General features: G+C 48.2%; 6 protein-coding genes and 1 long non-coding RNA gene across 10 annotated transcripts; 5 read left to right on the top strand and 2 right to left on the bottom strand.

The window, feature by feature from the left end:
• Positions 1-221: 221 nt before the first annotated feature.
• On the top strand, positions 222-1,463 carry LOC9658481 (probable pyridoxal 5'-phosphate synthase subunit PDX2). Of its 3 annotated transcripts, XM_002965072.2 has the most exons (7): positions 222-309; positions 367-494; positions 570-657; positions 715-788; positions 855-1,028; positions 1,091-1,188; positions 1,250-1,463. In XM_002965072.2, the coding sequence occupies exons 1-7, from the start codon at positions 258-260 to the stop codon at positions 1,401-1,403; spliced, it is 768 nt and encodes a 255-aa protein (XP_002965118.1). In that variant the 5' UTR covers positions 222-257; the 3' UTR covers positions 1,404-1,463. The 3 variants fall into 3 exon arrangements, with proteins under 3 accessions (XP_002965118.1, XP_024525578.1, XP_024525579.1); XM_024669810.1 differs by having other exon boundaries at positions 570-788; XM_024669811.1 differs by lacking the exon at positions 1,250-1,463 and having other exon boundaries at positions 252-309; positions 1,091-1,192.
• Positions 1,464-1,566: 103 nt separating this feature from the next.
• On the bottom strand, positions 1,567-3,610 carry LOC9659909 (pectinesterase). 2 transcript variants are annotated; one of them, XM_024669809.1, is made up of 3 exons: positions 2,420-3,610; positions 1,650-2,346; positions 1,582-1,614 (listed from the first exon to the last, which is right to left on the bottom strand). In XM_024669809.1, exons 1-2 carry the CDS (start codon positions 3,504-3,506, stop codon positions 1,682-1,684), a joined length of 1,752 nt encoding a protein of 583 aa, XP_024525577.1. In that variant the 5' UTR covers positions 3,507-3,610; the 3' UTR covers positions 1,582-1,614; positions 1,650-1,681. The 2 variants fall into 2 exon arrangements, with proteins under 2 accessions (XP_002964772.2, XP_024525577.1); XM_002964726.2 differs by having other exon boundaries at positions 1,567-2,346.
• Positions 3,611-3,876: 266 nt separating this feature from the next.
• On the top strand, positions 3,877-5,927 carry LOC9659908. The gene has a single exon (XM_002965071.2). The coding sequence runs from the start codon at positions 4,624-4,626 to the stop codon at positions 5,845-5,847; it is 1,224 nt and encodes a 407-aa protein (XP_002965117.1). The 5' UTR covers positions 3,877-4,623; the 3' UTR covers positions 5,848-5,927.
• Positions 5,928-6,004: 77 nt separating this feature from the next.
• Positions 6,005-9,616, top strand: LOC9658480. Its single transcript, XM_002965070.2, has 7 exons — positions 6,005-7,291; positions 7,711-8,021; positions 8,115-8,666; positions 8,758-8,886; positions 8,945-9,136; positions 9,196-9,387; positions 9,453-9,616. The coding sequence occupies exons 1-7, from the start codon at positions 7,027-7,029 to the stop codon at positions 9,564-9,566; spliced, it is 1,755 nt and encodes a 584-aa protein (XP_002965116.2). The 5' UTR covers positions 6,005-7,026; the 3' UTR covers positions 9,567-9,616.
• A 251-nt stretch (positions 9,617-9,867) lies between these two features.
• Positions 9,868-11,653, top strand: LOC112344598 (two-component response regulator ARR1-like). Its single transcript, XM_024669658.1, has 2 exons — positions 9,868-11,477; positions 11,541-11,653. The coding sequence occupies exon 1, from the start codon at positions 9,893-9,895 to the stop codon at positions 11,099-11,101; it is 1,209 nt and encodes a 402-aa protein (XP_024525426.1). The 5' UTR covers positions 9,868-9,892; the 3' UTR covers positions 11,102-11,477; positions 11,541-11,653.
• Positions 11,572-14,826, bottom strand: LOC9659907 (linoleate 9S-lipoxygenase). The gene is made up of 8 exons (XM_024669657.1): positions 14,543-14,826; positions 14,208-14,491; positions 13,893-14,130; positions 13,479-13,829; positions 13,222-13,415; positions 12,861-13,162; positions 12,531-12,797; positions 11,572-12,464 (listed from the first exon to the last, which is right to left on the bottom strand). The coding sequence occupies exons 1-8, from the start codon at positions 14,697-14,699 to the stop codon at positions 11,714-11,716; spliced, it is 2,544 nt and encodes an 847-aa protein (XP_024525425.1). The 5' UTR covers positions 14,700-14,826; the 3' UTR covers positions 11,572-11,713.
• LOC112344599 lies at positions 14,796-15,128 on the top strand. The gene is made up of 2 exons (XR_002991761.1): positions 14,796-14,870; positions 14,941-15,128. It is a non-coding gene; the product is annotated as an uncharacterized LOC112344599 (long non-coding RNA).
• Positions 15,129-20,981: the final 5,853 nt, after the last annotated feature.

Genomic DNA, 20,981 nt, shown 5'->3' with positions numbered 1-20,981 from the left:
GTTTAATCTCCGATCATCAAATCAACTCAAAACTCTTAGATGGTCACAATCAACTCAAAATGCTTACTTATAGGTACACTTTTACTATTGCTTTATCAATTGAATCATGCCTTACCCCTAAAACAAGGCAAACTCAAAATTTTCCTTACAAACAGAATATTCATTTGAAATGCTCTTGGGGCTTTTTTGCAATTTCAAAAGGCAAATAGACGGCAAAATTCTTTACATTTAGGAATTTGTTTAGGTCACCGTGACCTATGGCTATTGGCGTGCTCGCTCTCCAGGGCTCCTTCCACGAACACGTTCTAGGTTTGTAGCATCTCTAGTTCCAAAATGCCGCTCGCTCTTATCGATTGCGCGGCGCAGCGCTGCGGAGATTGGGCGTGCATGCGATCGAAGTGAGAAAGGCGGATCAGCTGGAAGGGCTCGCGGGGCTGATAATTCCCGGCGGCGAGAGCACCACAATGGCCAAGCTCGCCAATCAATACAATCTCGTGAGTTCTTCCATCGCTTCTAAACCAGTTCTAGAGAACAAAAGGAAATATTTGCTTTGCTTGCTTGCTTTGTAGTTTCCAGCGCTTAAGGATTTCTCGACGTCTGGAAAGCCGATGTGGGGGACTTGCGCTGGACTTATTTTTCTAGCAGACCGAGCTACCGGTACTTTTGTTCTTCGTTCTCTGACTATCAAGGCTTTCTGTAACTTTCTCTCCACAGGGCTAAAGGATGGAGGACAAGAGCTTCTGGGCGGACTAGACTGTACAGTTCATAGGAATTTCTTTGGAAGCCAGGTACTAGTTTTTTTTCTCTCTTAGACGCATAGTTTTGATCCTTGAGCTCTTCAAAAATCAATCCAGGTGAATAGTTTTGAGACGGAGCTCGCTGTTCCGGCTCTGGCGGCGAGCGAAGGCGGTCCTCCAAGGTGCCGTGCAGTTTTTATTCGTGCTCCTGCCATCGTTGAGTTTGGATCTTCCGTAGAACAGATAGCGGACTGTGAAGTGCCGTCTTTCAGCGCTCCACCTTCGCTCGAGGTACAAAATTTCCATTGCCTTAGAAGCTGAAAGATCTCTTTCTTCGCATGGAACTTTCACAGGGAGAAATGTTTACGAGAAGAAGGGTCGCGGTCGCGGTGAGACAAGGAAACTTTTTAGGCACTGCGTTTCATCCGGAGCTAACATCGGATACTCGATGGTAAGAACAGTTTCAAGAGATTGTTTCTTCTTCTTCTTTTTGCTTGATGGCTGTATTGCAGGCATAGCTACTTCGTGAAGATGGTTCAAGCATTTGAAGAAGTTGCAGCCAGTTCAGCGCTAGTCCCGCAGAAGTTTTGCTGCCGGAACGATTCGTTCGAGGAGATGAAGGATCTCCCCATCTTTGAAGGCTTGGTGCAAGAAAAAATTCTCTAGTAAGTCCAGGCAATACATTCTTTCGGAAACTCGATGCATGAGTTTCCAAAGTTTCCATGAGCTTCTTCTTCTCGGCATCAAGTACGTGGAACTTCGGGTGGAAGTGGCGAGCCGTGCTCGCATAAGGTGGCTGTCTCTCTGTCCCTAAAGCAGCAGCACGATCCAGCCAAAGACGATAGCTTGCAAATCTCAAAGGAATCTTTAGAAAAAACTATCGGCCGAAGTACCTTTTTGCAGCTCCAACAAGCCGATATTTCGAGACTTCCAATATGAATCCTTCATGGCTTGGGAATCCAGCCATCGCCCTGGATGAATTCTTGAGCGGAGTATGCCGAAGTTTGTGAAGGATTTAGCTGTGTCGACCAGGGAACTCTGTGGCTCGCATCAGCACCAGGACCATAGCTTTCGTACTCGGCGAAGAGCAGTGTATCAAGAGCGAAGTCTCCCTTCCAGGCCAGCCAGCCTTGCGGATCCACAGAGCTTGAGAGGTAGCAGTCGAGGAAGACCGCTCTCGAGAACATTTTCCAAGGCCTCCCCAAGTACACGTGCAGTTTCTTCGGTGCTCCACCCGAAAATTCTTCCGAGGTCTCGACGGAGCACTTGTGGAACACGAATCCAATTGTTTGAGCGGGATCGATCCTTCCATGAGCGGTGACCATGCTGGTATAGACACCCGTTCGTCCAGGACGGACAACGAGCTTACAGTTGGAGAAGAAGGCCGCGGCATTGCCAAAGATGAAGTCGACGGTGCCAGTTATGGTGCAATTCTCGAAGTAGTGCCTGTTTGTGTGAGAGTAGAGCGTGTCCTGGTAGCCTTCGAGGGTGCACGACTGGATGACTGCCTTGTCTGAATTGATCCGGAGTGCCACCGCTTGATGAAGCTCGGGACCGGCTGTGTTCCGAATTGTCAGGTCCCGAGCAACAAATCCATCTCCAGCAACCACTAGAAAAGAGAACGAAACAACGAGAAAAATCAGCTCATAAAAGAAGAACAAAATGTCTGTAAAGGAACTTACACACTGTGGCAGTATCCATGGTTGTCACGCCTTCGCGGACGTAATTGTTGCCGGAGATGATCGTTTTCCTCGCACCGGCACCCACGAGCATGATCATGGTCTTGGAGTCAGAGACGTAAATGCGCTCGTCGTAAATCCCCTCTTGAATGTAGATGGAAAATCTCTCCTTGCTATTGCTTGGAGCGCTGTCGATGGCCTCCTGGATCGTCTTGAAACTTCCACTCTTGCCAACCACCACCGAGAATTTACGCTGCTGCTCAAGCTGGATCCAGCTTGATGGACGCAAATCTTCCACTGGAACTTCTCCTCCTCGAGTTCTTCCAAGCGAGAGCTCTCGCTTGGAAGGAGGTGGCTTCCAGCTTGAAACGTTGTCTCCATAGAGAGCCCAAGCATCGGCCATGGAGAGGGCATTGCTGATCAAATCCATTCCGGCGTTCACCTGGAGCATCACCCTCTGGACCTCTGTGCTGGAATTCACGTAGCCAAGAGCCGAGAAGCAATCGTACTGATAGGCTAGAATGCCGCTCAACCAGGCCTCGAAATCCTTCACCACCGCGATCGATAGCCCCAATCGCCGGAGCTTCTCGTAGCGATTGATCGCAAAACCAAGGACCTGGACGCAATCGCTCGATGCCGCCGTGAGATTCTTGTTGCCCCCGGCGCGATCACGGATCCCGGCTGTGAGATTGAAGCTGCGAGAGGACGATTGCAACGCCAGATCGATCGCGAGCGAGATTATCTGGTCGGGAGAGGTGAATCCCTGCCTGGACCGGGGATCCGCGGCGATGGATGAGACGCATACCTCCGGATAGCGCGTGCCGTGGCAGGCCGAGACGATGAAGGGATCGACGTCGCGATTATCGCCAGGCCTTGCCAAGAGGGACCGCCGGCTGCCGATTCTTCCCGCCGTGCTAGTAGCAGCTGCGAAGAACCCTAAACCCGCCACTGCCAAGACGAGCAGCAATGCGGCTTTCCACCGCGATGGAGTGGCGTCGCTCTTCGCCATTTCTTCTCCTCCTCCGCCTCTCCCTTGCCGAGGGCGTTGAGGCACCGCAAGCTCAAAATCTCCCTCCTCCTCGTCCAGCATTCTCCTCCTGTGCTTCACGATCGACTCAATCGCTGCAGGCAACTAGCAAAAGTATCAAAGCGATCGTCTCGATCGATCAAGACAGCGACGAAACTTGTGCTTCTCGTGATACCGCCTGATCACGACAAGCATATTCAATGGCGGCAAAGCATATTCTGCCGGCAGCACATTCCGTCTTGCCGGCGGCCGATGCTCGCGAGTACGAAAAAAGCGCGCGTACGGCACGACCACGTCTGTCGCCAGCCTGTCCGCCACCCAGGCGGGTCCCACGGGCTGTAGCCGGTAGTGCCGTACACTAGCCACCGGTTCATTTGCCCAGGTAGGCAGTGAGCCGGTCACCCGCGGTACGGCCGGACGGCCTCCATCGGTTTTCTGCGATACTCCCCACGAAGTATGCACGGATTCACAGCAAAGACGACCACGACGAACAACTAGCTGGAGCTTGACGAGGGCTAGAAGAGCTCCACACAGCGGCGCCGATCATTCTTGTCAATCCAGGGAGCTGCGCGCTGCGATTGCATTCTCGGCGCTCGCGCCGCCGCAATCGATCGAGCAAGAATCGTCGTCTCCCTCCCTATCGGTGCGGGTAAGCGGCTCAATCCATATCCAGGGTCCCGTTTCCAGGCGAGAGAGCGGTGGAATTCGCGCGCCCAGGGATTTATTTCTTCGCGAGGTGAGAGAGAGCGAGGAAGAGAGAGAGAGAGAGAAGAGAAGAAAGATTTCTTTGGCCGGGAGGATTGAAGAGAGGGGGAAATTGGAGCAGTTTTCCGGATAAGGATCTCACAGGAGTTCGTTCTCTCGCTCGTCACATTTAAGGCAGCTCGACAAGCGCTGGCTGGGAATTTCCGCAAAGGACAAGCATAGTTAGTTCGAGTTCTTCGTCGGCCGAGGTAGAAGCAAGCGAGGCTATGGATTAGAAACGAATGAAGCTGGGAAGAATTGGAGCAGCCAGGAGGATTTTTTGGAGGAGAAGAACAGGCAGTAGCAGCAGTGGTGGTATCAGCAGCGGTGGTGTTGGTGGTATCGTCATCGGCGGCGGCAGTGCTAGTAGGACGACGACTTTGCGGTGGTCACAACAGCATGCAGTGTAGAATTCGCGAGAGATATCAATCGGGTGATGCCCCTGAGCAGCGAGGAAGCCCTCCAGATCGTGACTTTGGTGCTGCTGGTTTGTCTCTCCGGATTGGGGGTTGCATGTATAGTCTACGTATTCAGCTTTCGACGCAAGATCATCCATGGTCGAGGCTTCAACGTTCGTCATCTCCGGGAGTTCAACTCCCCGTGGCTGCTGAGAGTTTTGCTGAGCAGCCTGGGAGCACTGTGGCTGCTGCTGGAGCTACTGAGACTCCCGATTCTCCGGAACCGAGGCTGGGCTTTCCATGGCCTCGATTTTCAAGAACAAGCCAACGTCTGCCGGAGCTACGTGCTTTTGACGCTGGGATTTGCAGAGCCGGGCTTCTTCCTAGCAGCGCTCTTCCTGATCCGCCAGTCGCTCCGCAGTGATCCATTCAGCTTCATGGGGCGACGAAGGTGGCGGCACCGCTCCGTGGTCTTCATCGCTCTCCTCGCTTTGCCAGCGGTCCTGGTCCAGCTCTTCCTGGTGTTCATCGTCCCGGCGATCGAGTACTCGAGCTTTTCAAGTTTTGCGGAGCAGGACGAAGGATTCCGAGGCGCCATTCCAAAGTCGTTCACCATGGCGTTCGTGAACGAGACGAGAACAAGGACTACAAGCAGCAGCGGCGGCGATGGTGGCGGTTCCACGACGACGATCACGGCGACGAGATTCGTGGCGGCTTGCCGGGTTCCACTCCTCAGCACGGTGGCGACGAGCATCTTCAGCGTGTGCTACGTCGCGTATTTCTTGTTCCTGGGCTGGAAGATGGTGCTGCTCGTCATCAACAGGAGGCTCCAGATCCGTGTCTATGGCCTCCTGACGGTGGTGATGGTGCTCGTCCCTCTCCACGTCCTGCTGCTCGGCCTCTCGTCCTCGGCGCTGGCGGAGCACCGGAGTGGCAAGCACGAAGTGGTGGCGTTCTTGCGGTTCCTGGTCACGGCCTGCTGCGTGAGCGTGGGCGAGTGGATGCTGGTGGTCCGGCCGATCAAAGACGCCATCGGCGTGCTCGAGGCGGCGCTGCGGCGGGGCGGATCGATGAAGGTGGTCGGGCGGCTCAATTCGTGGGGGGCGATCCCGGTGGATCAGCTCTCGCTCAGCGTGGACGAGGACAATCGATCGCTCATCACGGAGATCTCGGTGGAGCTTACGCCGCTGGCGGGGATGGCGGGGGCGGCGGTGGCGCCGCCGAAGAACGAAGACGACGAAGACGAAGAAGCAGCAAGCTAGCGAATTGCCTGCTTTTTTCAAACCCAGCAAAAGATGCGGGAGCATATTCTGTCCAATAAGATTCCAAAATATTCGTGTTATTTAAAAACACTTTGGTCGTGTGATCGAATCGTGTCCAGCGCAGGGCGGTTGTTTTGGCTCCAATCATTTGGGGCATGTTTTGCCTCATGATCGTGTCCGCGAATCCACACTGCAGGGATTTTGGAATTGGAGGCTACTGCGATTAAAAAAGAGGAGGAAGAGATTTTCGACGCTGTGAGTGAGTGGAAGCTCCAGCCAGCGCGATCCACCAAGTACACGATCATATCCACCAAGACTAAACAAAAAAAGAAGAAATCGAAGCTCTTGCACCTAGCTAGCAGCTCTCGGCTATGGCGTCCAGTGCGATCTTTCCCCTTTTCCATTCTCTTTTGCTCCTTTTGTGTGAAAGGAATATGGCTGTTTGAGCGAATCTTGCCATTCCCAGCTGAGGGGAAGACCTCTGTTTTTGGGGGCGAATCTTTCCTCCCCCATTCCTCGATTTTTGGTGCCAGGCTCTCTCGCTTTTGTTGCGTAGCAAACGTTCCAAGTTTTTGGAAAATCTGGAGAAGCGCCCAGTGAAAAGACGAGAAATGGAAGGCTTGAGTGAAGAGCTACGCAGTAACCGAGAGAGGAGCTCTGGCAGCTGCTTCGATCCGGGCGGATCGGCCCGAATCGCGCTCTTGGGTCGCGTCGGATCGGCGTCGCCCCACATTGGGTCCCCGAGAATCGATCCAAAATCCTAGCTTGAGCGCTAGTCCGAGGAGCCCACTTCGCCGATTTGATCGATCTTATGAGGTATAGGCTAGGCCGTTGTTCTTAGTTCTTTCTTTCTGCCCTTTTTCTTTCCCTCCCCACTTTGTGGCTCGATAGCGAGCGACCTCTTTCGTGCTACTGGATCGATCCTCCTCACAGTGTACTTGTCACAAAACCACTTCCTCTCTTTCTTCTTTTTCTTTGTTTTTCGCCTGGCCTTGCCTACATTGTCTCCTCCTTCCACCATCTTCTCTCTTTGCTCGAAAACGATCACGCTTCCAAGAGACATCGATTTGGACAGGAAGATTCGGAGCCAGGAATTCGATCGAAAGGAGCAAAGTGTGGCTATGGAGGAGGATTCTCCGTAAAAGGTGGCTACTCGACGCAGAGAGCTTTCGCGATCCAATGAAAGGTATGGCTTTTCTCCGGAGACGTCTGGAAGGATGGAAGCGAGGAGTGAAAACGCTGTTCTTCATGACAAGCATGGTCGGATCGCTGCTGCTACATTCCTCCACTCCACTGCTGCTGGCGCTGCTCGACGTAGGGATCCCGTGCGTGATCCTCTCCACGCTCGACTTGGAGAAGCGATCATCCTTTGGATCCTACGATTTTCGCTCGTCGCTCCTCGACATTTTGATCGTTTCCATTGCCAGATCCTTCGCTATAATCTGTAAGTCTTCCACCTTTCTCTCGGTCCCTTTCGTTGTTGGTTTCTAGTTTTTTGTCGGTGTCGCGTGTTTTAACTCGCACTTCTTTGTTCTTCGACCGTGCTTGTCTAGTAAAGTTGGCGATTTTTTTCATCCAAGTTTTCTTAGCGTTTGCGTTTGTCCGAGTGTCTGTTCTTCCGACTTTTGCGTGGGATTTCGTGCTCTTGTCAACTTCTCGCGTGGATCATCTCCATCTCTGGAACTTCTTTCTTTGGCGAGGCTTTGTATATAAATTCTCGCTTTTCTCGGCCGTGTTTGTGTCAGTGGCGTCCTTGTGTCCTTACGATTTGTGCTCCTCGTCTTGTCAGTCAGTCCTCTCTTTCGTGTTCTTCATGTCGATTATCGCTAACAAATCATTCCCTTGGTGTTCTTCCTCCGCCAGCCGCGTACGCTCTTGGAGGAGTGCGATGCGAGGCCTACTTCATGATCGCCGCGCTGCTGGGACTGAGCTCGGCAGCGCTTGTGGCTGTCAAGGCGTGCCTCTTTTTCGCCGTGTTCTCATCATCGTCTTCCACACCAAGAAGAACACCACCAGCAGGATCACTCTGGAGCAGCACTACTAGCAGCGCTAGATTTGGAGTGGTGATGCTCTTCGCTTCATCATTCGCGTGTGCCTTGGGGCATGGAGTTTCAGCATACAGGACAAGCTGCCAGGCAAAGAAAAAATCATTTCCCCAGGGAGATGAAGAATCTGTAAGTTTTCTGTTGATCACATCTTCCTCTTTTTCCAGCTTTTCTCTAAGTTCTCTTCTCCATGATCTAAAGTTCTTTCCTTGATCCTGGCAGAATTTCTTTTGTAAATATATCGTCAAGCTCAGGCGCGGCAAGCGCTTTCGATCCACGGCGATCTTCCAAAAGCTCGGGAAGAGCGACGAGGATGACGAGCAGTCGCCGCTGCTCGTTAACAGCAAGTTCATGCTCTGCAAAGGCTTGCACTTGCACTTCAGACTTTGCGAGGGATGGCCGAGAGACCAGAGAAGTTTTCGATCGAAATCGCTGTCGAGGAGTGCAAGCTTACCATTTCCAGGATCAAAGCCACTGTTTCTAAGCTCTTCGTTGAGCCTGCCGTCCAAAGTTTCTGGATGGTGTGATCGAGGAGGAGAAGAACATATTGTGGACATTGATCCGGGAGATTCGAGCTCCAAAGGAATAGTTTTGGTGCATGGTTTTGGAGGTGGTGTCTTCTCGTGGAGGCATGTAATGGCTCCGCTAGCTCGACAAACCGGCCACAGTGTTGCTGCGTTTGATCGGCCTGGCTGGGGACTGACGAGCCGGCCGGGCAAAAATGGTGGCCGTGACAAAGATGGTCTTCCCAATCCTTACGAGCTCCAGTCACAAGTGAGTGTTCTATTCATCGTCGTCTAGAAAAAAAAAAAAGAGTTTGTTCTGTTGTTCTTGCTTGTTTGATTTCTCTGATGAGAGCTCGCAGGTGGATTTGCTGCTGAGCTTTTGCCAGCAACTAAAATTCTCATCGGTCGTGCTCGTTGGTCACGACGACGGTGGATTGCTCGCTCTTATGGCAGCTGCCAAGATCTTGAAATCTCCAAGCTCAACGCGGGTAAGCTTCAAGCCACTATAGTTGGATCATCTCATGGATTTTCATTTCTGCGATGAAGGTGGTGATCAAAGGTGTGGTTTTGATCGCGGTGAGCTCCTCCAGAGAGGTGATATCGCCATTTGCTCGAGTTTTGCTCCACACTTCTTTGGGACGGCACATACTCCGGCCATTGCTGTGCTCGGAGATGGCGAGTCGCCATGCCTGGCACGATGCTTCCAAGCTTACCTCCGAAGTGATGGAACTTTACAAGGTATGAGGAAAAATTCGAACTTGATCAAAAGATTTCCATGATTGTATACATCGATCCAGGTACCCCTCCGTGTCGAGGGATGGGATCGCCAAGCACTGGAATCGCAAAAGTTCTCATCCAGCAGCGAGCAAGTCACTCCCGAGCTCCTTCGTGCCGTGCAAAACCTCCCGGCTTTGCTGGTGGCCGGGATGCAAGACATGCTCGTCCCTCTCCAAGCCGTCCAAGATCTCGCGTCCCGGCTCTCCAAATCGGTAAGCATCAATCAATTTCTCTGCCTTTCCTCCACTTATCGATCGATCGATCGTCGCCCATCTAGAAATTCATCGCGCTTCCTCGCTGCGGCCACCTCCCGCCGGAAGAATGCCCTGGAGCCCTGCTCGCGGGGCTGGTCCCCTTCATCGCGGAGCATCTCGGCCGTCCATCCGTGTAATTTAAAATTTTAAAAAGCTTGAATTTCCCGCCCTAGTCTAGGCTTTAAAAGATTCCACTATGCCACTAGTTAGTTCGATTTTAATCCCGGGTAGGTGGGGGCCAGAAAATAGAAACGTGACCCCCCATTGCTCACCAAATCGCAAATATCTGCCAGATCTTTTTACGATGGATCGAGATTCTCTTACTTAAACAACCGCAGAGTACGTGGGCCAATGGAATGCGCCGTGGGAAATCACATGTCCGGCCGACCAAAAGATAATGGATCAGGGAGATCTGGGCTATGGCGGATTAGGGTTAGGGTTAGGGCAGGCAGGGGCGCGCGCGATGGCAGCAGCGGTGAAGGAGAACGATCGCGTCGAGGAGTGGGAGGAGGGCCTGCCGACGCCGGAGGAGCTGACGCCCTTGAATCAGAGCTTGATCACGCCGGAGCTGGCCAGTGCATTTAGCATCTCGCAGGAGGCGGCCAAATCCTCGTCGGACGTGCTGCACGCCTCGATCGCCACGGTCACGGCGCTGCGGCGCCAGCCATCGTCGTCGCCCGGAGGCGTGTTCGAGTCGATCCCCGCGTTTCCAGTCGCGGCAGAGGAGGAGATTGACAAGAATGCCGCGGCGGGGAACGGGATTGGGGGTTTCGCGGACGCTGGCGCTGGGGCGGGAGCTGGAGCTGGGGCGGCTGCGAATTCCTCGCTCCAGCCGGGGCAAGCGGGGAATTCTTTCCAGTTTCAAGGTACGCAGGGCTTTGATCCGGCCAGGAGAGGTGAGGTTGGCGTCGCCAGCGCGCCGATGATGAGCAATCTCCCCTACAGCCCCTACGAGCGGCGGCCAGAGACGAGCTCTGGTGGTGGAATGGGGGCCGAGGACAGCAGCAACACCGCCAAGAAATTGAGGAAGCAATCGTCGGATCTGGGCGAGGAGGAGGAGGCCGACTCTGGCGGGGGTCCCGAGAACTCCGGCGAGGAGCCGGCCGCTAGAACTCTCAAGAGGCCGAGGCTGGTTTGGACTCCACAGCTCCACAAGCGATTCGTGGACGCGGTGGCGCACCTGGGGATCAAGAACGCGGTGCCAAAGACGATCATGCAGCTGATGAACGTAGAGGGTCTCACGCGAGAGAACGTCGCCAGCCATCTCCAGAAGTACCGTCTCTATCTTAAGAGGATGCAGGGGCTCTCGAGCGAGGGGCCGTCGGCCTCAGATCATCTCTTTGCCTCCACGCCGGTTCCTCCGGGCCTCGCCGCCGCCGCTGCTCATTTCATCCCCGGCCATCGCGACGACGTCGTAGCTCTTCCATTCTCGCCGGTGGTGCCTGTGCCGATTGCCGGGCTTGGAGCTCCTCACGTCGGTGCCGCGTTTGGTCCCCGGCCTCCTTACTCGGGCTTCGAGCACCATCCTTACGGGACTTTGGGGAGGTCTGTGCCTCAGAGGATGGGTGGCGGTCCGGGGGATCACAGGGAGATGGTGATGGAGAATCAAGGACAGCCCGGCTCGTCGCCTCCCAGGCGAATTTTGACGCTCTTTCCAACCAGCAGCCATTGACACACACATACACATACACAAAGAACACACTACACAGTTTGCGCTCGCTACGTCGTCTTGTACATTCGTTTTGGAGATTGTTTTCCGGGGTGACCGACTATATCTTTTGCTCGAGACCGCGCTTGTCGCTGTATGGTTTCCAGGGAGCAGCAAGAGAATCAAGCGAGCGATCCAGCCAGCCGCGAAGTGTATAGAGAGAGCGCTGCTCCACACAGCCAACAACGATTACAGTGCACACTACAGTGGCGATTCGACAAAGATGGGAGAAGAAGTTGAAGAAAAGAGGATGGAAGATGGAACAGGGAGGATAGAATTGACCCGATCTTTTGGCTTTGTCACGGCCCGAGTACCAAAAAGTTTGGTTTTTCATTCCAAGGTACAAGATACAACAGCTATGTGTGGACCCATGACAGCTAAAGCTTGATTTTTTTTGGTCCAGGGAGCTGTACAAGACTATTCAATATAGAATGTTCGCAGCAGCACGACAATGCATAGGTGTAATATTGTAAGAGTTTTTTGGAACAAGCCAGCTCCTGTCGCGAGCTTTTGGAATGGGTGACTTGGTTGATTCTCGAAGTACAAACGGGGAAGAGTGGAAAGCTTTCGCGTTTTTTAGATGGAAATGCTGTTTGGGACTCCTCTTCCAGTGAGGCCGGGCTTGGAGTTAATACACAGCAGCGTGTAGCCATCGACAGCTCCGTGCCGGTTCTTGAGGCTCGGGTTCTTGTTGTTGGCCATCACCTGGTGCTCCACCTCTCGCATGGCGGCCGTGAAGTTGCTAAAGGCGGCGAGGACTCGAGCGTCCCCGGTCCAGTTCTCGCTCTTGCGCTCGCCCAGGTACTCCTCGTCTGCCGTGTGAGTTGACAGGATCTCTATCGTTGTCATCACAGTTGTAGCTTCCACTCTGGACGAGATTGCTGACAGATAAAACTTCTCGGGGTTTTGCAGGAACTCCTCGTGCTCCTTGGTGCCGGGCTCCGGGACGAAGCGGTGCGCGATGGTCGGGCGGTTTGCCGGGTAGCCGGCGTAAGCGTACTGTCCGAAGTTGACGGCGGCGTGGTGTGCCGAGGCCAACCAGATCACCGTGGTAAGCAACTCTACCAGGTTCTTCTTGGAGTCGAGCTTGAGCCACCAGTCGGCGTCCTTCTTGTCTGCGTGACCGACGTAGCGGATCTCGTGCCACCAGCTCTGGAGCTCGGTGTCCGCCGCTACTGACGCGTCCTCCTTGTAGAAGATGTCCGTGTAGTCCGTCACCCAGTTTTTGATAGCGTCCCAGATGTTGAGGCCGTCGACCGCGTAGGGGTAGTCCTTGATGATAAGTTCCAGTCCGTGCTTTGCGTTTGGATCCGGAACAGCCATTTTCCTGATCATAGCAGTTTTTCGTTAGAACAAAACTCGATCTTTATTGGTTTTTTCCTGCTTTGGTTACCTCTTGATCAAGTCCGCTGGGAGTCCTTCCTGGTCGAATCTCCATGAGAGTCCATAGACAACGGCGCTCATCTCAATGGAGTATCGTCCGGTTGTGAAGCAGTCCTCGATGATGCCCCCGGCGTTGATCAGTGCCTTGCGAGCTCTCGCGTTGATTGACATTGTGTTCTTGTAATGTGGCTGAAGTAAGAGGAGGATCGGATGGAGAGCGCTGAGCTGCCTGTAAGTGGCTATGATGATTGGCTCCATGATAGCGTGAGTCTTCAGCCTGATCATGGAACGTGTTCTTTGTTTGTACAGGGAAAGAAAGAAAAACTTCAATGAAACTTACCAGTGACTGACGAGTTGATGGTATCCAGCGTCATTAACTGAGACGTGAGCTTTGGCAAGCTCCCAAAGCCAGTCCTTTTTGTTAGTTGGAGGTAGGAAAACTCGATTGCTCCTCTGACCCTTCTCTCCTGGTGCTGGAAGGCTCAGCTCGATGGCGACAATCTTCAGAGTTCCTTCGTTCGAGAGGAAAAGTATGGTGCGTGTTCCGTATGTTCTTTTGTTCTTCTGAGCATTGATGATGTTTAAGTATGGCAGGAAAACATCGTGGTAGTCTACAATGAATAGCCTGTTCTTCTCAAGCGCCTGAAAGTTTTTTCACGTAAGTCTCTTTTGGTTTTCCTTGTCTAGAAGATGTACGTTACCTGTTCTACTGTGAGACCTTGAAGCTGGGTCTGAATGTGCTCGTTTGTCAATGCAGTGGCCTGTGCTCCAAATACAGCTGGATCCAAAGAACTTGTGGGAGGAAAAGTTTCGAGCTTCGTGATCAGCATGGGGTTCAATCCGGCGATAGTCTGTCTAGCGAACTCATCGTTGGACATCCATGTATCGTCATCACCTGGCACAAAAGATCTCCGTCAGCGATCGTCTCTACACAAACCTGTGAGCGAAAGACTAGAACCTTGTAAGATCTGTGGCAGTGGATACTTGAGCAGCCCCGCGTTGGCGTCGTCCGTGGTAGTCAGCTCGTTTATCAAGGTAAACGGATTTCGCACTTTCTTCTTGGCTTCTTCGTCGGTTAACGGGTTGACACAGGTTCCCAAGTCGATACCTTCTTCGTACAGAGCCTTGATCTCGTCGAGGCTCTCGAAGCTGGCTGCCCGGTCAGCATAGAAGGTCTTGATTGCTGGGACAATTTTGTGAGCAAACGCTTTGATGGAGTCTCCCAAAACACTGGAACTCCTGATCTTGGCAGTTTTCTCGTCGGGTGGAAGATACATGTCGTCGGATGACCAGCTCTCGGATAAGCTATCTAAAATACGGAGAAGAGTAGAGCAGGTCAGTACGCTGCTGCTGCTAAATCTAAACTCCTTACCAGTTCTTGCAGGCTTGCGTCCAGTCCGAATCCTTCGAGGATACTGAAGCTTCGCACCTCCCAAGACCGGTCTTTTGAGTTCCGGCTTGGCATCGGGATTTCCAAGATCGTTGTAGACATCATAGTCGTAAATCCTGTCGCCTGGGACACGCGTGCCTTCTCCAGTTCCGCGAATGCACTTGAGCTCGTTCTCGCGGATGGTCTTCAGTCCCGGGGGTGTAGAGTCAGGCAAGTACACCTGCAAGAGGTAAAGTTGGATTAGAATTCTCGCTCGACTGCTGCTAATGCAAAATCCGATTTTGAACAGATCTGTACCTGGTTCCTGAAGAACACGCGGGGGCTGCTGTACTTGGAGGTGTTGTGCACCCACGACTCGCAGGGAAAGTGGATCGTAGAGCCGTCCGGGGCGCTCAGTGTCAAGGACTTGAGGAAGAACTGGTTGGGATGGTGGTTCCGGATGAGAAACGCCCCGGGAGTGCCAAAGTCACTGTCCACCGAGAACTGGATCTCATACTTGACATCTCCAGCAGACAGACCGTCGAACGACAGAAACCATCCGCTAATTGCGACCTCGGGGCTCGTCTTCCCGCTTCCAGTGGCTGCAAAAGCAAGAGATTTCGTTCAGAGTCCCTGCTGCGGCTGCTGCTTACCAGGATCGACGAGCTCGCTTATCAGCTGGAGTTTGACTTTGTTTCCAAACAAGTCGTTGGCGTCGTCCCAGAGATCCGCTCTAACGTCCGTGAGATCCAGGACGTGCTTCTTCTGGAGGAGGATGAGGCCTTTGAGAAGGACTTGGGTGGGAGCCATGGATTGCGTTTGGGAGGCAGGTGGGGATTGTGAAAACGAGCGATTGAAGAGAAGTACTTTCGCACGGTGTACGTTGCTTATAAGGAGCCAGAGAGAAGCGTATGTAGTGGAGAATTGGAGCGTGTTTCTCGTGGTCACGGGTCGGGAACTTTCTCATCTCATCCTCTCTTGGTGCGTTTTCCGTCTTTATTTTACGCTCGTTTATCACAAGCTCTCATCTTTTTGGACTTTTTGTGTGAAGACACAAGGTGACGATAAGACTGTATCGTGGCACATGACGGTCAGCTGTAGTTTATGGAAACCAAAGCAAAAGTTTAATTTTTCCTCTTGCCAGGTGGGCCAGTCCCGAGTTGAATTTTTCATTGTGAAAGTGCCAAAAACTGCTGACATTGTCAACAGTGAGTGAAGTGAAAGAGTTGATCTCAAGGATGAGAATATCATAGCAACAGCTAGCATAGTAACAGCTTGTCGATTAAGATTGACTGAGGGATCATGAATCTGAGTTTCTGATCAGCCTGTGAATTCTCTCAGATTTGTTAATAGTTCTGATTTGGTTAACGAGTTATGAATCTTCTGGTTCGTTTAGATTAATTTTGTGTTTATAGTTATAAACATTTTTAAAATTTATAAACCTCTCCTAGTATATTCTACATTATTCATCCATCTTGTTTATGATGAAAATATTCTTAAATACGATGGAATGGTTGGTTTATATTAGCCACTTTACTTAGTAAAAACACTTCCTTATAATGTATTAATTATAATAAGTGTTATAATACAAAACTTTATTTAAAAAAAAGGATGTGCAACAATGTATTTTAATTAAACTTATATAAATTTCTTTAATTTTTTTGAACACAGTATATTTTTATAGATTAAAAAAACACTTTCACTCATAGTGTATAGGACTTTTTTTTTCATAGTTTAATTTTCTATAGAATTTGCAAACATATTAATTATTGACCATTCAAAGACTGAATAAAATCCTAAAAATATATTCAGTTATAAAATATAAAAATAAATAATAAATTAGCCTTTATATACTTTATATAGATATATTATATCTGTTGATATTTTCTTAATCACATATTTATATACCATATCCTTATATTTAATTTAACTCTATTAAAATTCTATGAAATAATATTTTTTCTACTAAGTGCTAAACAAATCACTTAAAACTATTTATTACTAAAAACTTATATACTTAAATTTTGAAAAAATAATTGATTTGCTTTATAGTGAAAAATAGATTTACCATAGTATTACAATAATTTCTACTCTTTATTTATTTCAAAGTTCATAAATTATAAACTGATTTAGCGTTTATAAACACAAGATTAAATTAATTTAATATTAACCATTATATTTTGTATTCTAAATATACAGCATGTATACATAAATAATAGCAAGGATGGACTAAATAATTGAAGATGCTTTAATGGGATAGAAAATGTTAAAAGAAAAAAAGAAAAGAAATATGAAGCTTACGAATGAAGCTTACAGAAGAGCTATATTAAGGCTGCATTGTGTTCTTTCTAGTTAAGAAATCCATACTGCGCCACAGAGAAAATGTATTTTTTCCTATTGAATCTCAAATTATATCAAGTTCTGTTTGATCTTTAATACTTTATATTTTATTTCTATATTAATAGGCAGGTTTTTTTCAAGAATATAAGCTCTTTGGTGATAATAAGCTGTCTGGAAAGAGTTTTCACAACCTCCGTCGTGTTGCCGTCGACCACGGCGGATGAGGTTCGAGATCTTTCGTGGGCTCTCCAATATCAAAATTGCGTCGCACGCCTTGTTGGCGCTTGGAGGCAAAAAACCTAGCAATGTTTTCAAGGATTTAGATGGCTTGGAGGTGCATCGAAAGCTGGCAGGAGATGCAGAAGAACCTGTGCGGGGTGGCCGAGCAGCAGCTGTGCAGCGAGCGCTCTCTCACTCGTGTGCGGCTGCCCTCGGACTTCCTAGAGGAGACCATCTGGATCGCCTTCATGGGCCGGGCCTGCTTCCGTGACGCCGCCTTTGTCGCGCCCGGCAGCCGTGGATGCATCAGGGGGCTACCCGGCTGTGGCAAACTCGCCACACTCGCTGCCTTTCTCACGACGCAAAACCGATGCAAGGTAAGTCGATAGCATCCTCCTGCTCAGTTCTAACGCACAACTCCCCTCCCCAGGCGGTGTATCTCTGCGGACCCTGGTGCTGCAAATGCCTTCTTTGACATGCCAGAAACCTTCGATGGCGAGGAGGTCAACTGGTTTGCGCAGCACGCCGGTAAGCCGCCGGTGGACGACACTGTCCGGCACCTCACCGGGTTCTCGCCGCTGCTCCTGAAGTTCTACTACGGTGGTGATCTCCCTCTTGTATGCCGATGGGGTTGACGATGCCCTTGGCAAGCTCGAGAAAGGCCCGGCCAGTGCATGGAGGCCGGCATTGGAGGCTTTGGCCGGCTCTGAGCTTAAAAGCGGTGAGTCCCAGTTGAAAGAGCTCAACAATGCCGGGAATGGGCACTTTTTATACAAGAACAAAGATTGGAGATGCGCTTGCCTGTGCGAGCCCCTTAGGAGGCACGCTTGCCTTCGAGCAATCCAGGGTGCCACACTCGGCATGGAAGAGGTCCTCGAGATCGGGCTGGCACCTCTTCTCGCAGAAGAGTACTATGGTGAACCCCCCGTCGTGGCGCCCTGGAATTGCAATTTTGCAGTCGCAACGGTGCTGAGGCTGCGGGAGTCCGTGTGGCTAGCTCCTGTGGGAGAAACGATTGTGGCAGAAATGGTGAGCGCACGCCATAGATGGTGGACGACTTCATGGATTTGAAGGTCTACTTGGCCGGTGATCAGTGTTGCCATGTATTGCAAAGCATTTGTGCTACAAGCCAGTATCCTGGATGACCTTAACCATGATAACAAGAAGTTTCTGCTCAAAGTCAAGGAAAAGGAGCCTTTTTTATTCAAGGGAGTGAAGCCTTACTACACCTTGGATTGGTTGCTTTGGAAATTGTGTGAGTGATGGGGTGGTGATCCGCTATGACAATCATGCAGATGTGTTTGTTAACTATGGGCAACTAGATCCGCTATTATCCCCTCTCGAAACCAAGTTCCAAAAACCTGCTGACTCTTGAATGTCATTCCATGGTTGGCAAATGTAAGTGTTCTGCTCTTGCTATGGCTAATAGCATTTTATGTTCCAAGCACAGTAGCTGCAATAGGAGCTGCAATCGTACCTAGAGGAGGAGTGAAAGAATAAAATTACAGAAATTAAAAGGTAAAGAGCTACACTGAATCTGTCTTTGGCATGATGATGGTTACAGTCCTATTGTGAGATGAAACACATGAACTTTTATGAATTTACCAAAGAACGATTGATGGTCACTTAGGAGAAGCACTGGGCAGATGTCTTGGCGAGCATACTTAATTTTAAAAGGGCGAGGGCAAAACGGTGTCATTTATATGTCCATCACTCGCACCTTCCCTCCCAAGCACAAGTGACCTTCAATGCCTACCATCTGGATGGAGGGGGCTGCAGAGGATGACAACTGGGAAACACCTAGCTCTTTAAAAGTGAGACACCAAGTCTCACTCCCTCAATATTGTGTGGTCAAGGAATTCTTTATTCCTGTTGCTAATCTATGTTATAGTCTCTCATGATTTGCATGCAAGTGCCGTTGTGATTGTATGTGACCATGGCAGATGCAAGGAATTTTTCAAAGGATCTACAGAGGGATTTCTAGCTGAAATCTTGAAGAATTTCGAGGAGAGGAATGCATTTTGCTTACCCTCGTTGCCAAAGATCCAGGTTGTGGAAGCGTTCGATGCACAACAATAGTACCTACAAGCCCTACATTTGATTCCAATTACCTAGTGGTCATTTATATTAGTGTGGCTAATCTAGATGGCCACCCTAAATGGTTGATTGATACCTCTCTTTTGCCATATTTAGGATTCTCTTATTGACATGATTTTTTATTGCATGGAAAGTAGCGGGAGTGATTTTTTTCCCTTGCATGTTTATGTAGTTTGCTCAAGATCAGGTTGGCATGAACACTTGCTATAATGTTGGCTAAAGCTCAAGTGTATGATCAATATAATATTTGATCCATGAGAACCTCTCCTATGTTTTGCTTTGGTTTGTCAATCTTGCAGTTCTGTCCCAAAGGTACTACTCAGCTTAGTGTTTAATAGTCTTAATTTAGAGTTTGCATAAGAACTTGTTGGCACATATGGATTTTAATATGTTTAAACCCCTCAAATTGGAGTAATTCTAGTGTGGTCTTATTAGAACTTTTGTTTATGGATGTCACCCCACCACACTTCATAATGCAATTGTCATTGCTATTAGTAATCTAAAGATATCTCTCTTTTGCCCTTAGGGTTCTCTCAATATATGAAATATATATTTTAGATTTTTCATTATTTTATCCATAAAAAACAGAAAGTTCTAGTTAAAAAATTTATAGAATACAAAATATATTATTAAGAAATAGCAATGAATGGTTTTCTTTTTTAAACTTATGAGTTCATAGAATATATGCATAATTCTAAATTCCATCCACTGAGCAAAGAGCTGTTTGGACAAACCATATACTGTAAGATTGGAAAAATAAACCAACACTAAATCATCCATTGTGTATATTATAAATGAATGATATTAAGAGTTATAACCTTGTCCCATATGTATGTGGTCTAAACTTTATTTGGACTACTAAAAGAATGCTTGTTAAATATTGATCCTAAAACTTAATATTAATGCCATGTACTGTTTACAAAGGTAAACTCAGCTCACTTAGCAGCATGTGGTGACATGCTAATAAAACTTTTTAGTTTGAAGGGTAATATTGAAGATGACACATATGGTTGTGATTGTTGTGCTTAAAAAATCAAGAGGAAATGTGTGAGAAAGAACAAAAGGCACACCCTCATGATATATATATACAAAAGAGATGGCAAATAACCATCTTAATCCATATGTTGAAAGTTTGCATACTTTGCAATTATCTCCTTGAAAGTCCTAATAAGTCTTAACACCAAATTATCAATCCGTGGATGATAAACACTTGTAAAGTTGTGCAATATCCTTAATCGAGATGTCAAGATATGAAATGCATTAGCCATGAATGTAAGATTATTGTTTGAGAGGATTCATTCTAAACAAAAATGCTAAAACACCACTTAATTAAGGAGGAAGTATCTAATAGCCATCATAAATGGACTAATAAACACACCAACTTCTACTTAATAAATCAAGTAATAAAAAACGATGATAACATATTTATTGCTAAAAATTAACTGTATAAATTGATATTAAAAATATAAATGCTAGAATGATAAGTTATTGACAAGTGATATAAGCTATCAGAAGCCTTCAAATCCATACAACTCAACATTTTAAGCCTTATCCAAAGAAGATAGAGTATAAAATTTTCATCCAAAAAATTCACTCACACTAAAATAACAAACTCTTCAAGAATAAGAAAAGAGAGAGGAGGGAGAAAAGTTTCAATGCTGACTGTGCAATACAACCAATTACTTTCTTTCACTTAAGCAACAAAGTGATTACAATATGATCACCCTTTAATAGAATTTAAAAACCATGGAAATATATATAAAACTTTTTAAAACCCCACACCACTACTAAACACTCCTTTATCGTAAAGTAGTTCATCTTAGTTGGCTGCAAAATATAAATAATATATACAATCGAATGACACTATCTAAGAACACTTGTTCTCTCCTACAACAACACTCTACCAAAATTGATATTATTTGCATCCATGTGTAAAATGAAGTGTTGCGTGAACTGTCAACACCTTGAGATTTGCAAATGCCCTCTGACAATCTTCAAACTATAAAAAAAAATATGTTAACAATTTCAACAATGCTTGCAATAGTGCAATGTGATTAAAAACTTTTGATGATCAACAAAATGGCTGAAATATTGCATCTTGTAAAAGAAGTGTTATATATCCTTCCCACACTTTGACATAGAGAATTCACTCTAGAAACTTTGTCAAGATTAATTTGAAAATATTTGTTGGAAATATAGTATATAAGATAAGTTGTTTCTTTAGACCTAAATATGCATTTAGGCTATTTCAACTTTAAACCACAACCAACCCTTAAATATTATAAATATATTCTTCCCATATCCCCTTTGAGTGGGTCATGTGTCCTTAAATATTATAAATATATTCTTCCCATATCCCCTTTGAGTGGGCAAGACATGATCAATAAAATTAGTAATCATGTTTGAAATATTATAGAGAATTTTGTTTATATCTAT

Source organism: Selaginella moellendorffii, unplaced genomic scaffold (genome assembly GCF_000143415.4).
Source record: "Selaginella moellendorffii unplaced genomic scaffold, v1.0 SELMOscaffold_5, whole genome shotgun sequence".
In the NCBI taxonomy this organism is placed as follows: Eukaryota; Viridiplantae; Streptophyta; class Lycopodiopsida; order Selaginellales; family Selaginellaceae; genus Selaginella; species Selaginella moellendorffii.
This window is presented reverse-complemented; position numbering and strand designations above follow the sequence as displayed.

Coding starts and splice junctions, on each gene's coding strand:
- LOC9659907 (XM_024669657.1), bottom strand. CDS start 14,699: ATGGCTCCCACCCAAGTCCTTCTCAAAGGCCTCATCCTCCTCCAGAAG. Junction 13,830..13,892: donor ACGCAAGCCTGCAAGAACTG/GTAAGGAGTTTA, acceptor TCCGTATTTTAG/ATAGCTTATCCGAGAGCTGG. Junction 12,798..12,860: donor CATCAACTCGTCAGTCACTG/GTAAGTTTCATT, acceptor TTCCATGATCAG/GCTGAAGACTCACGCTATCA.
- LOC9658480 (XM_002965070.2), top strand. CDS start 7,027: ATGAAAGGTATGGCTTTTCTCCGGAGACGTCTGGAAGGATGGAAGCGA. Junction 8,022..8,114: donor CCCAGGGAGATGAAGAATCT/GTAAGTTTTCTG, acceptor TGATCCTGGCAG/AATTTCTTTTGTAAATATAT. Junction 8,667..8,757: donor CTTACGAGCTCCAGTCACAA/GTGAGTGTTCTA, acceptor GAGAGCTCGCAG/GTGGATTTGCTGCTGAGCTT.
- LOC9659909 (XM_002964726.2), bottom strand. CDS start 3,506: ATGCTGGACGAGGAGGAGGGAGATTTTGAGCTTGCGGTGCCTCAACGC. Junction 2,347..2,419: donor CATGGATACTGCCACAGTGT/GTAAGTTCCTTT, acceptor TCTCTTTTCTAG/TGGTTGCTGGAGATGGATTT.
- LOC112344598 (XM_024669658.1), top strand. CDS start 9,893: ATGGCAGCAGCGGTGAAGGAGAACGATCGCGTCGAGGAGTGGGAGGAG.
- LOC9659908 (XM_002965071.2), top strand. CDS start 4,624: ATGCCCCTGAGCAGCGAGGAAGCCCTCCAGATCGTGACTTTGGTGCTG.
- LOC9658481 (XM_024669810.1), top strand. CDS start 258: ATGGCTATTGGCGTGCTCGCTCTCCAGGGCTCCTTCCACGAACACGTT. Junction 495..569: donor TCGCCAATCAATACAATCTC/GTGAGTTCTTCC, acceptor CTTGCTTTGTAG/TTTCCAGCGCTTAAGGATTT. Junction 789..854: donor GGAATTTCTTTGGAAGCCAG/GTACTAGTTTTT, acceptor AAATCAATCCAG/GTGAATAGTTTTGAGACGGA.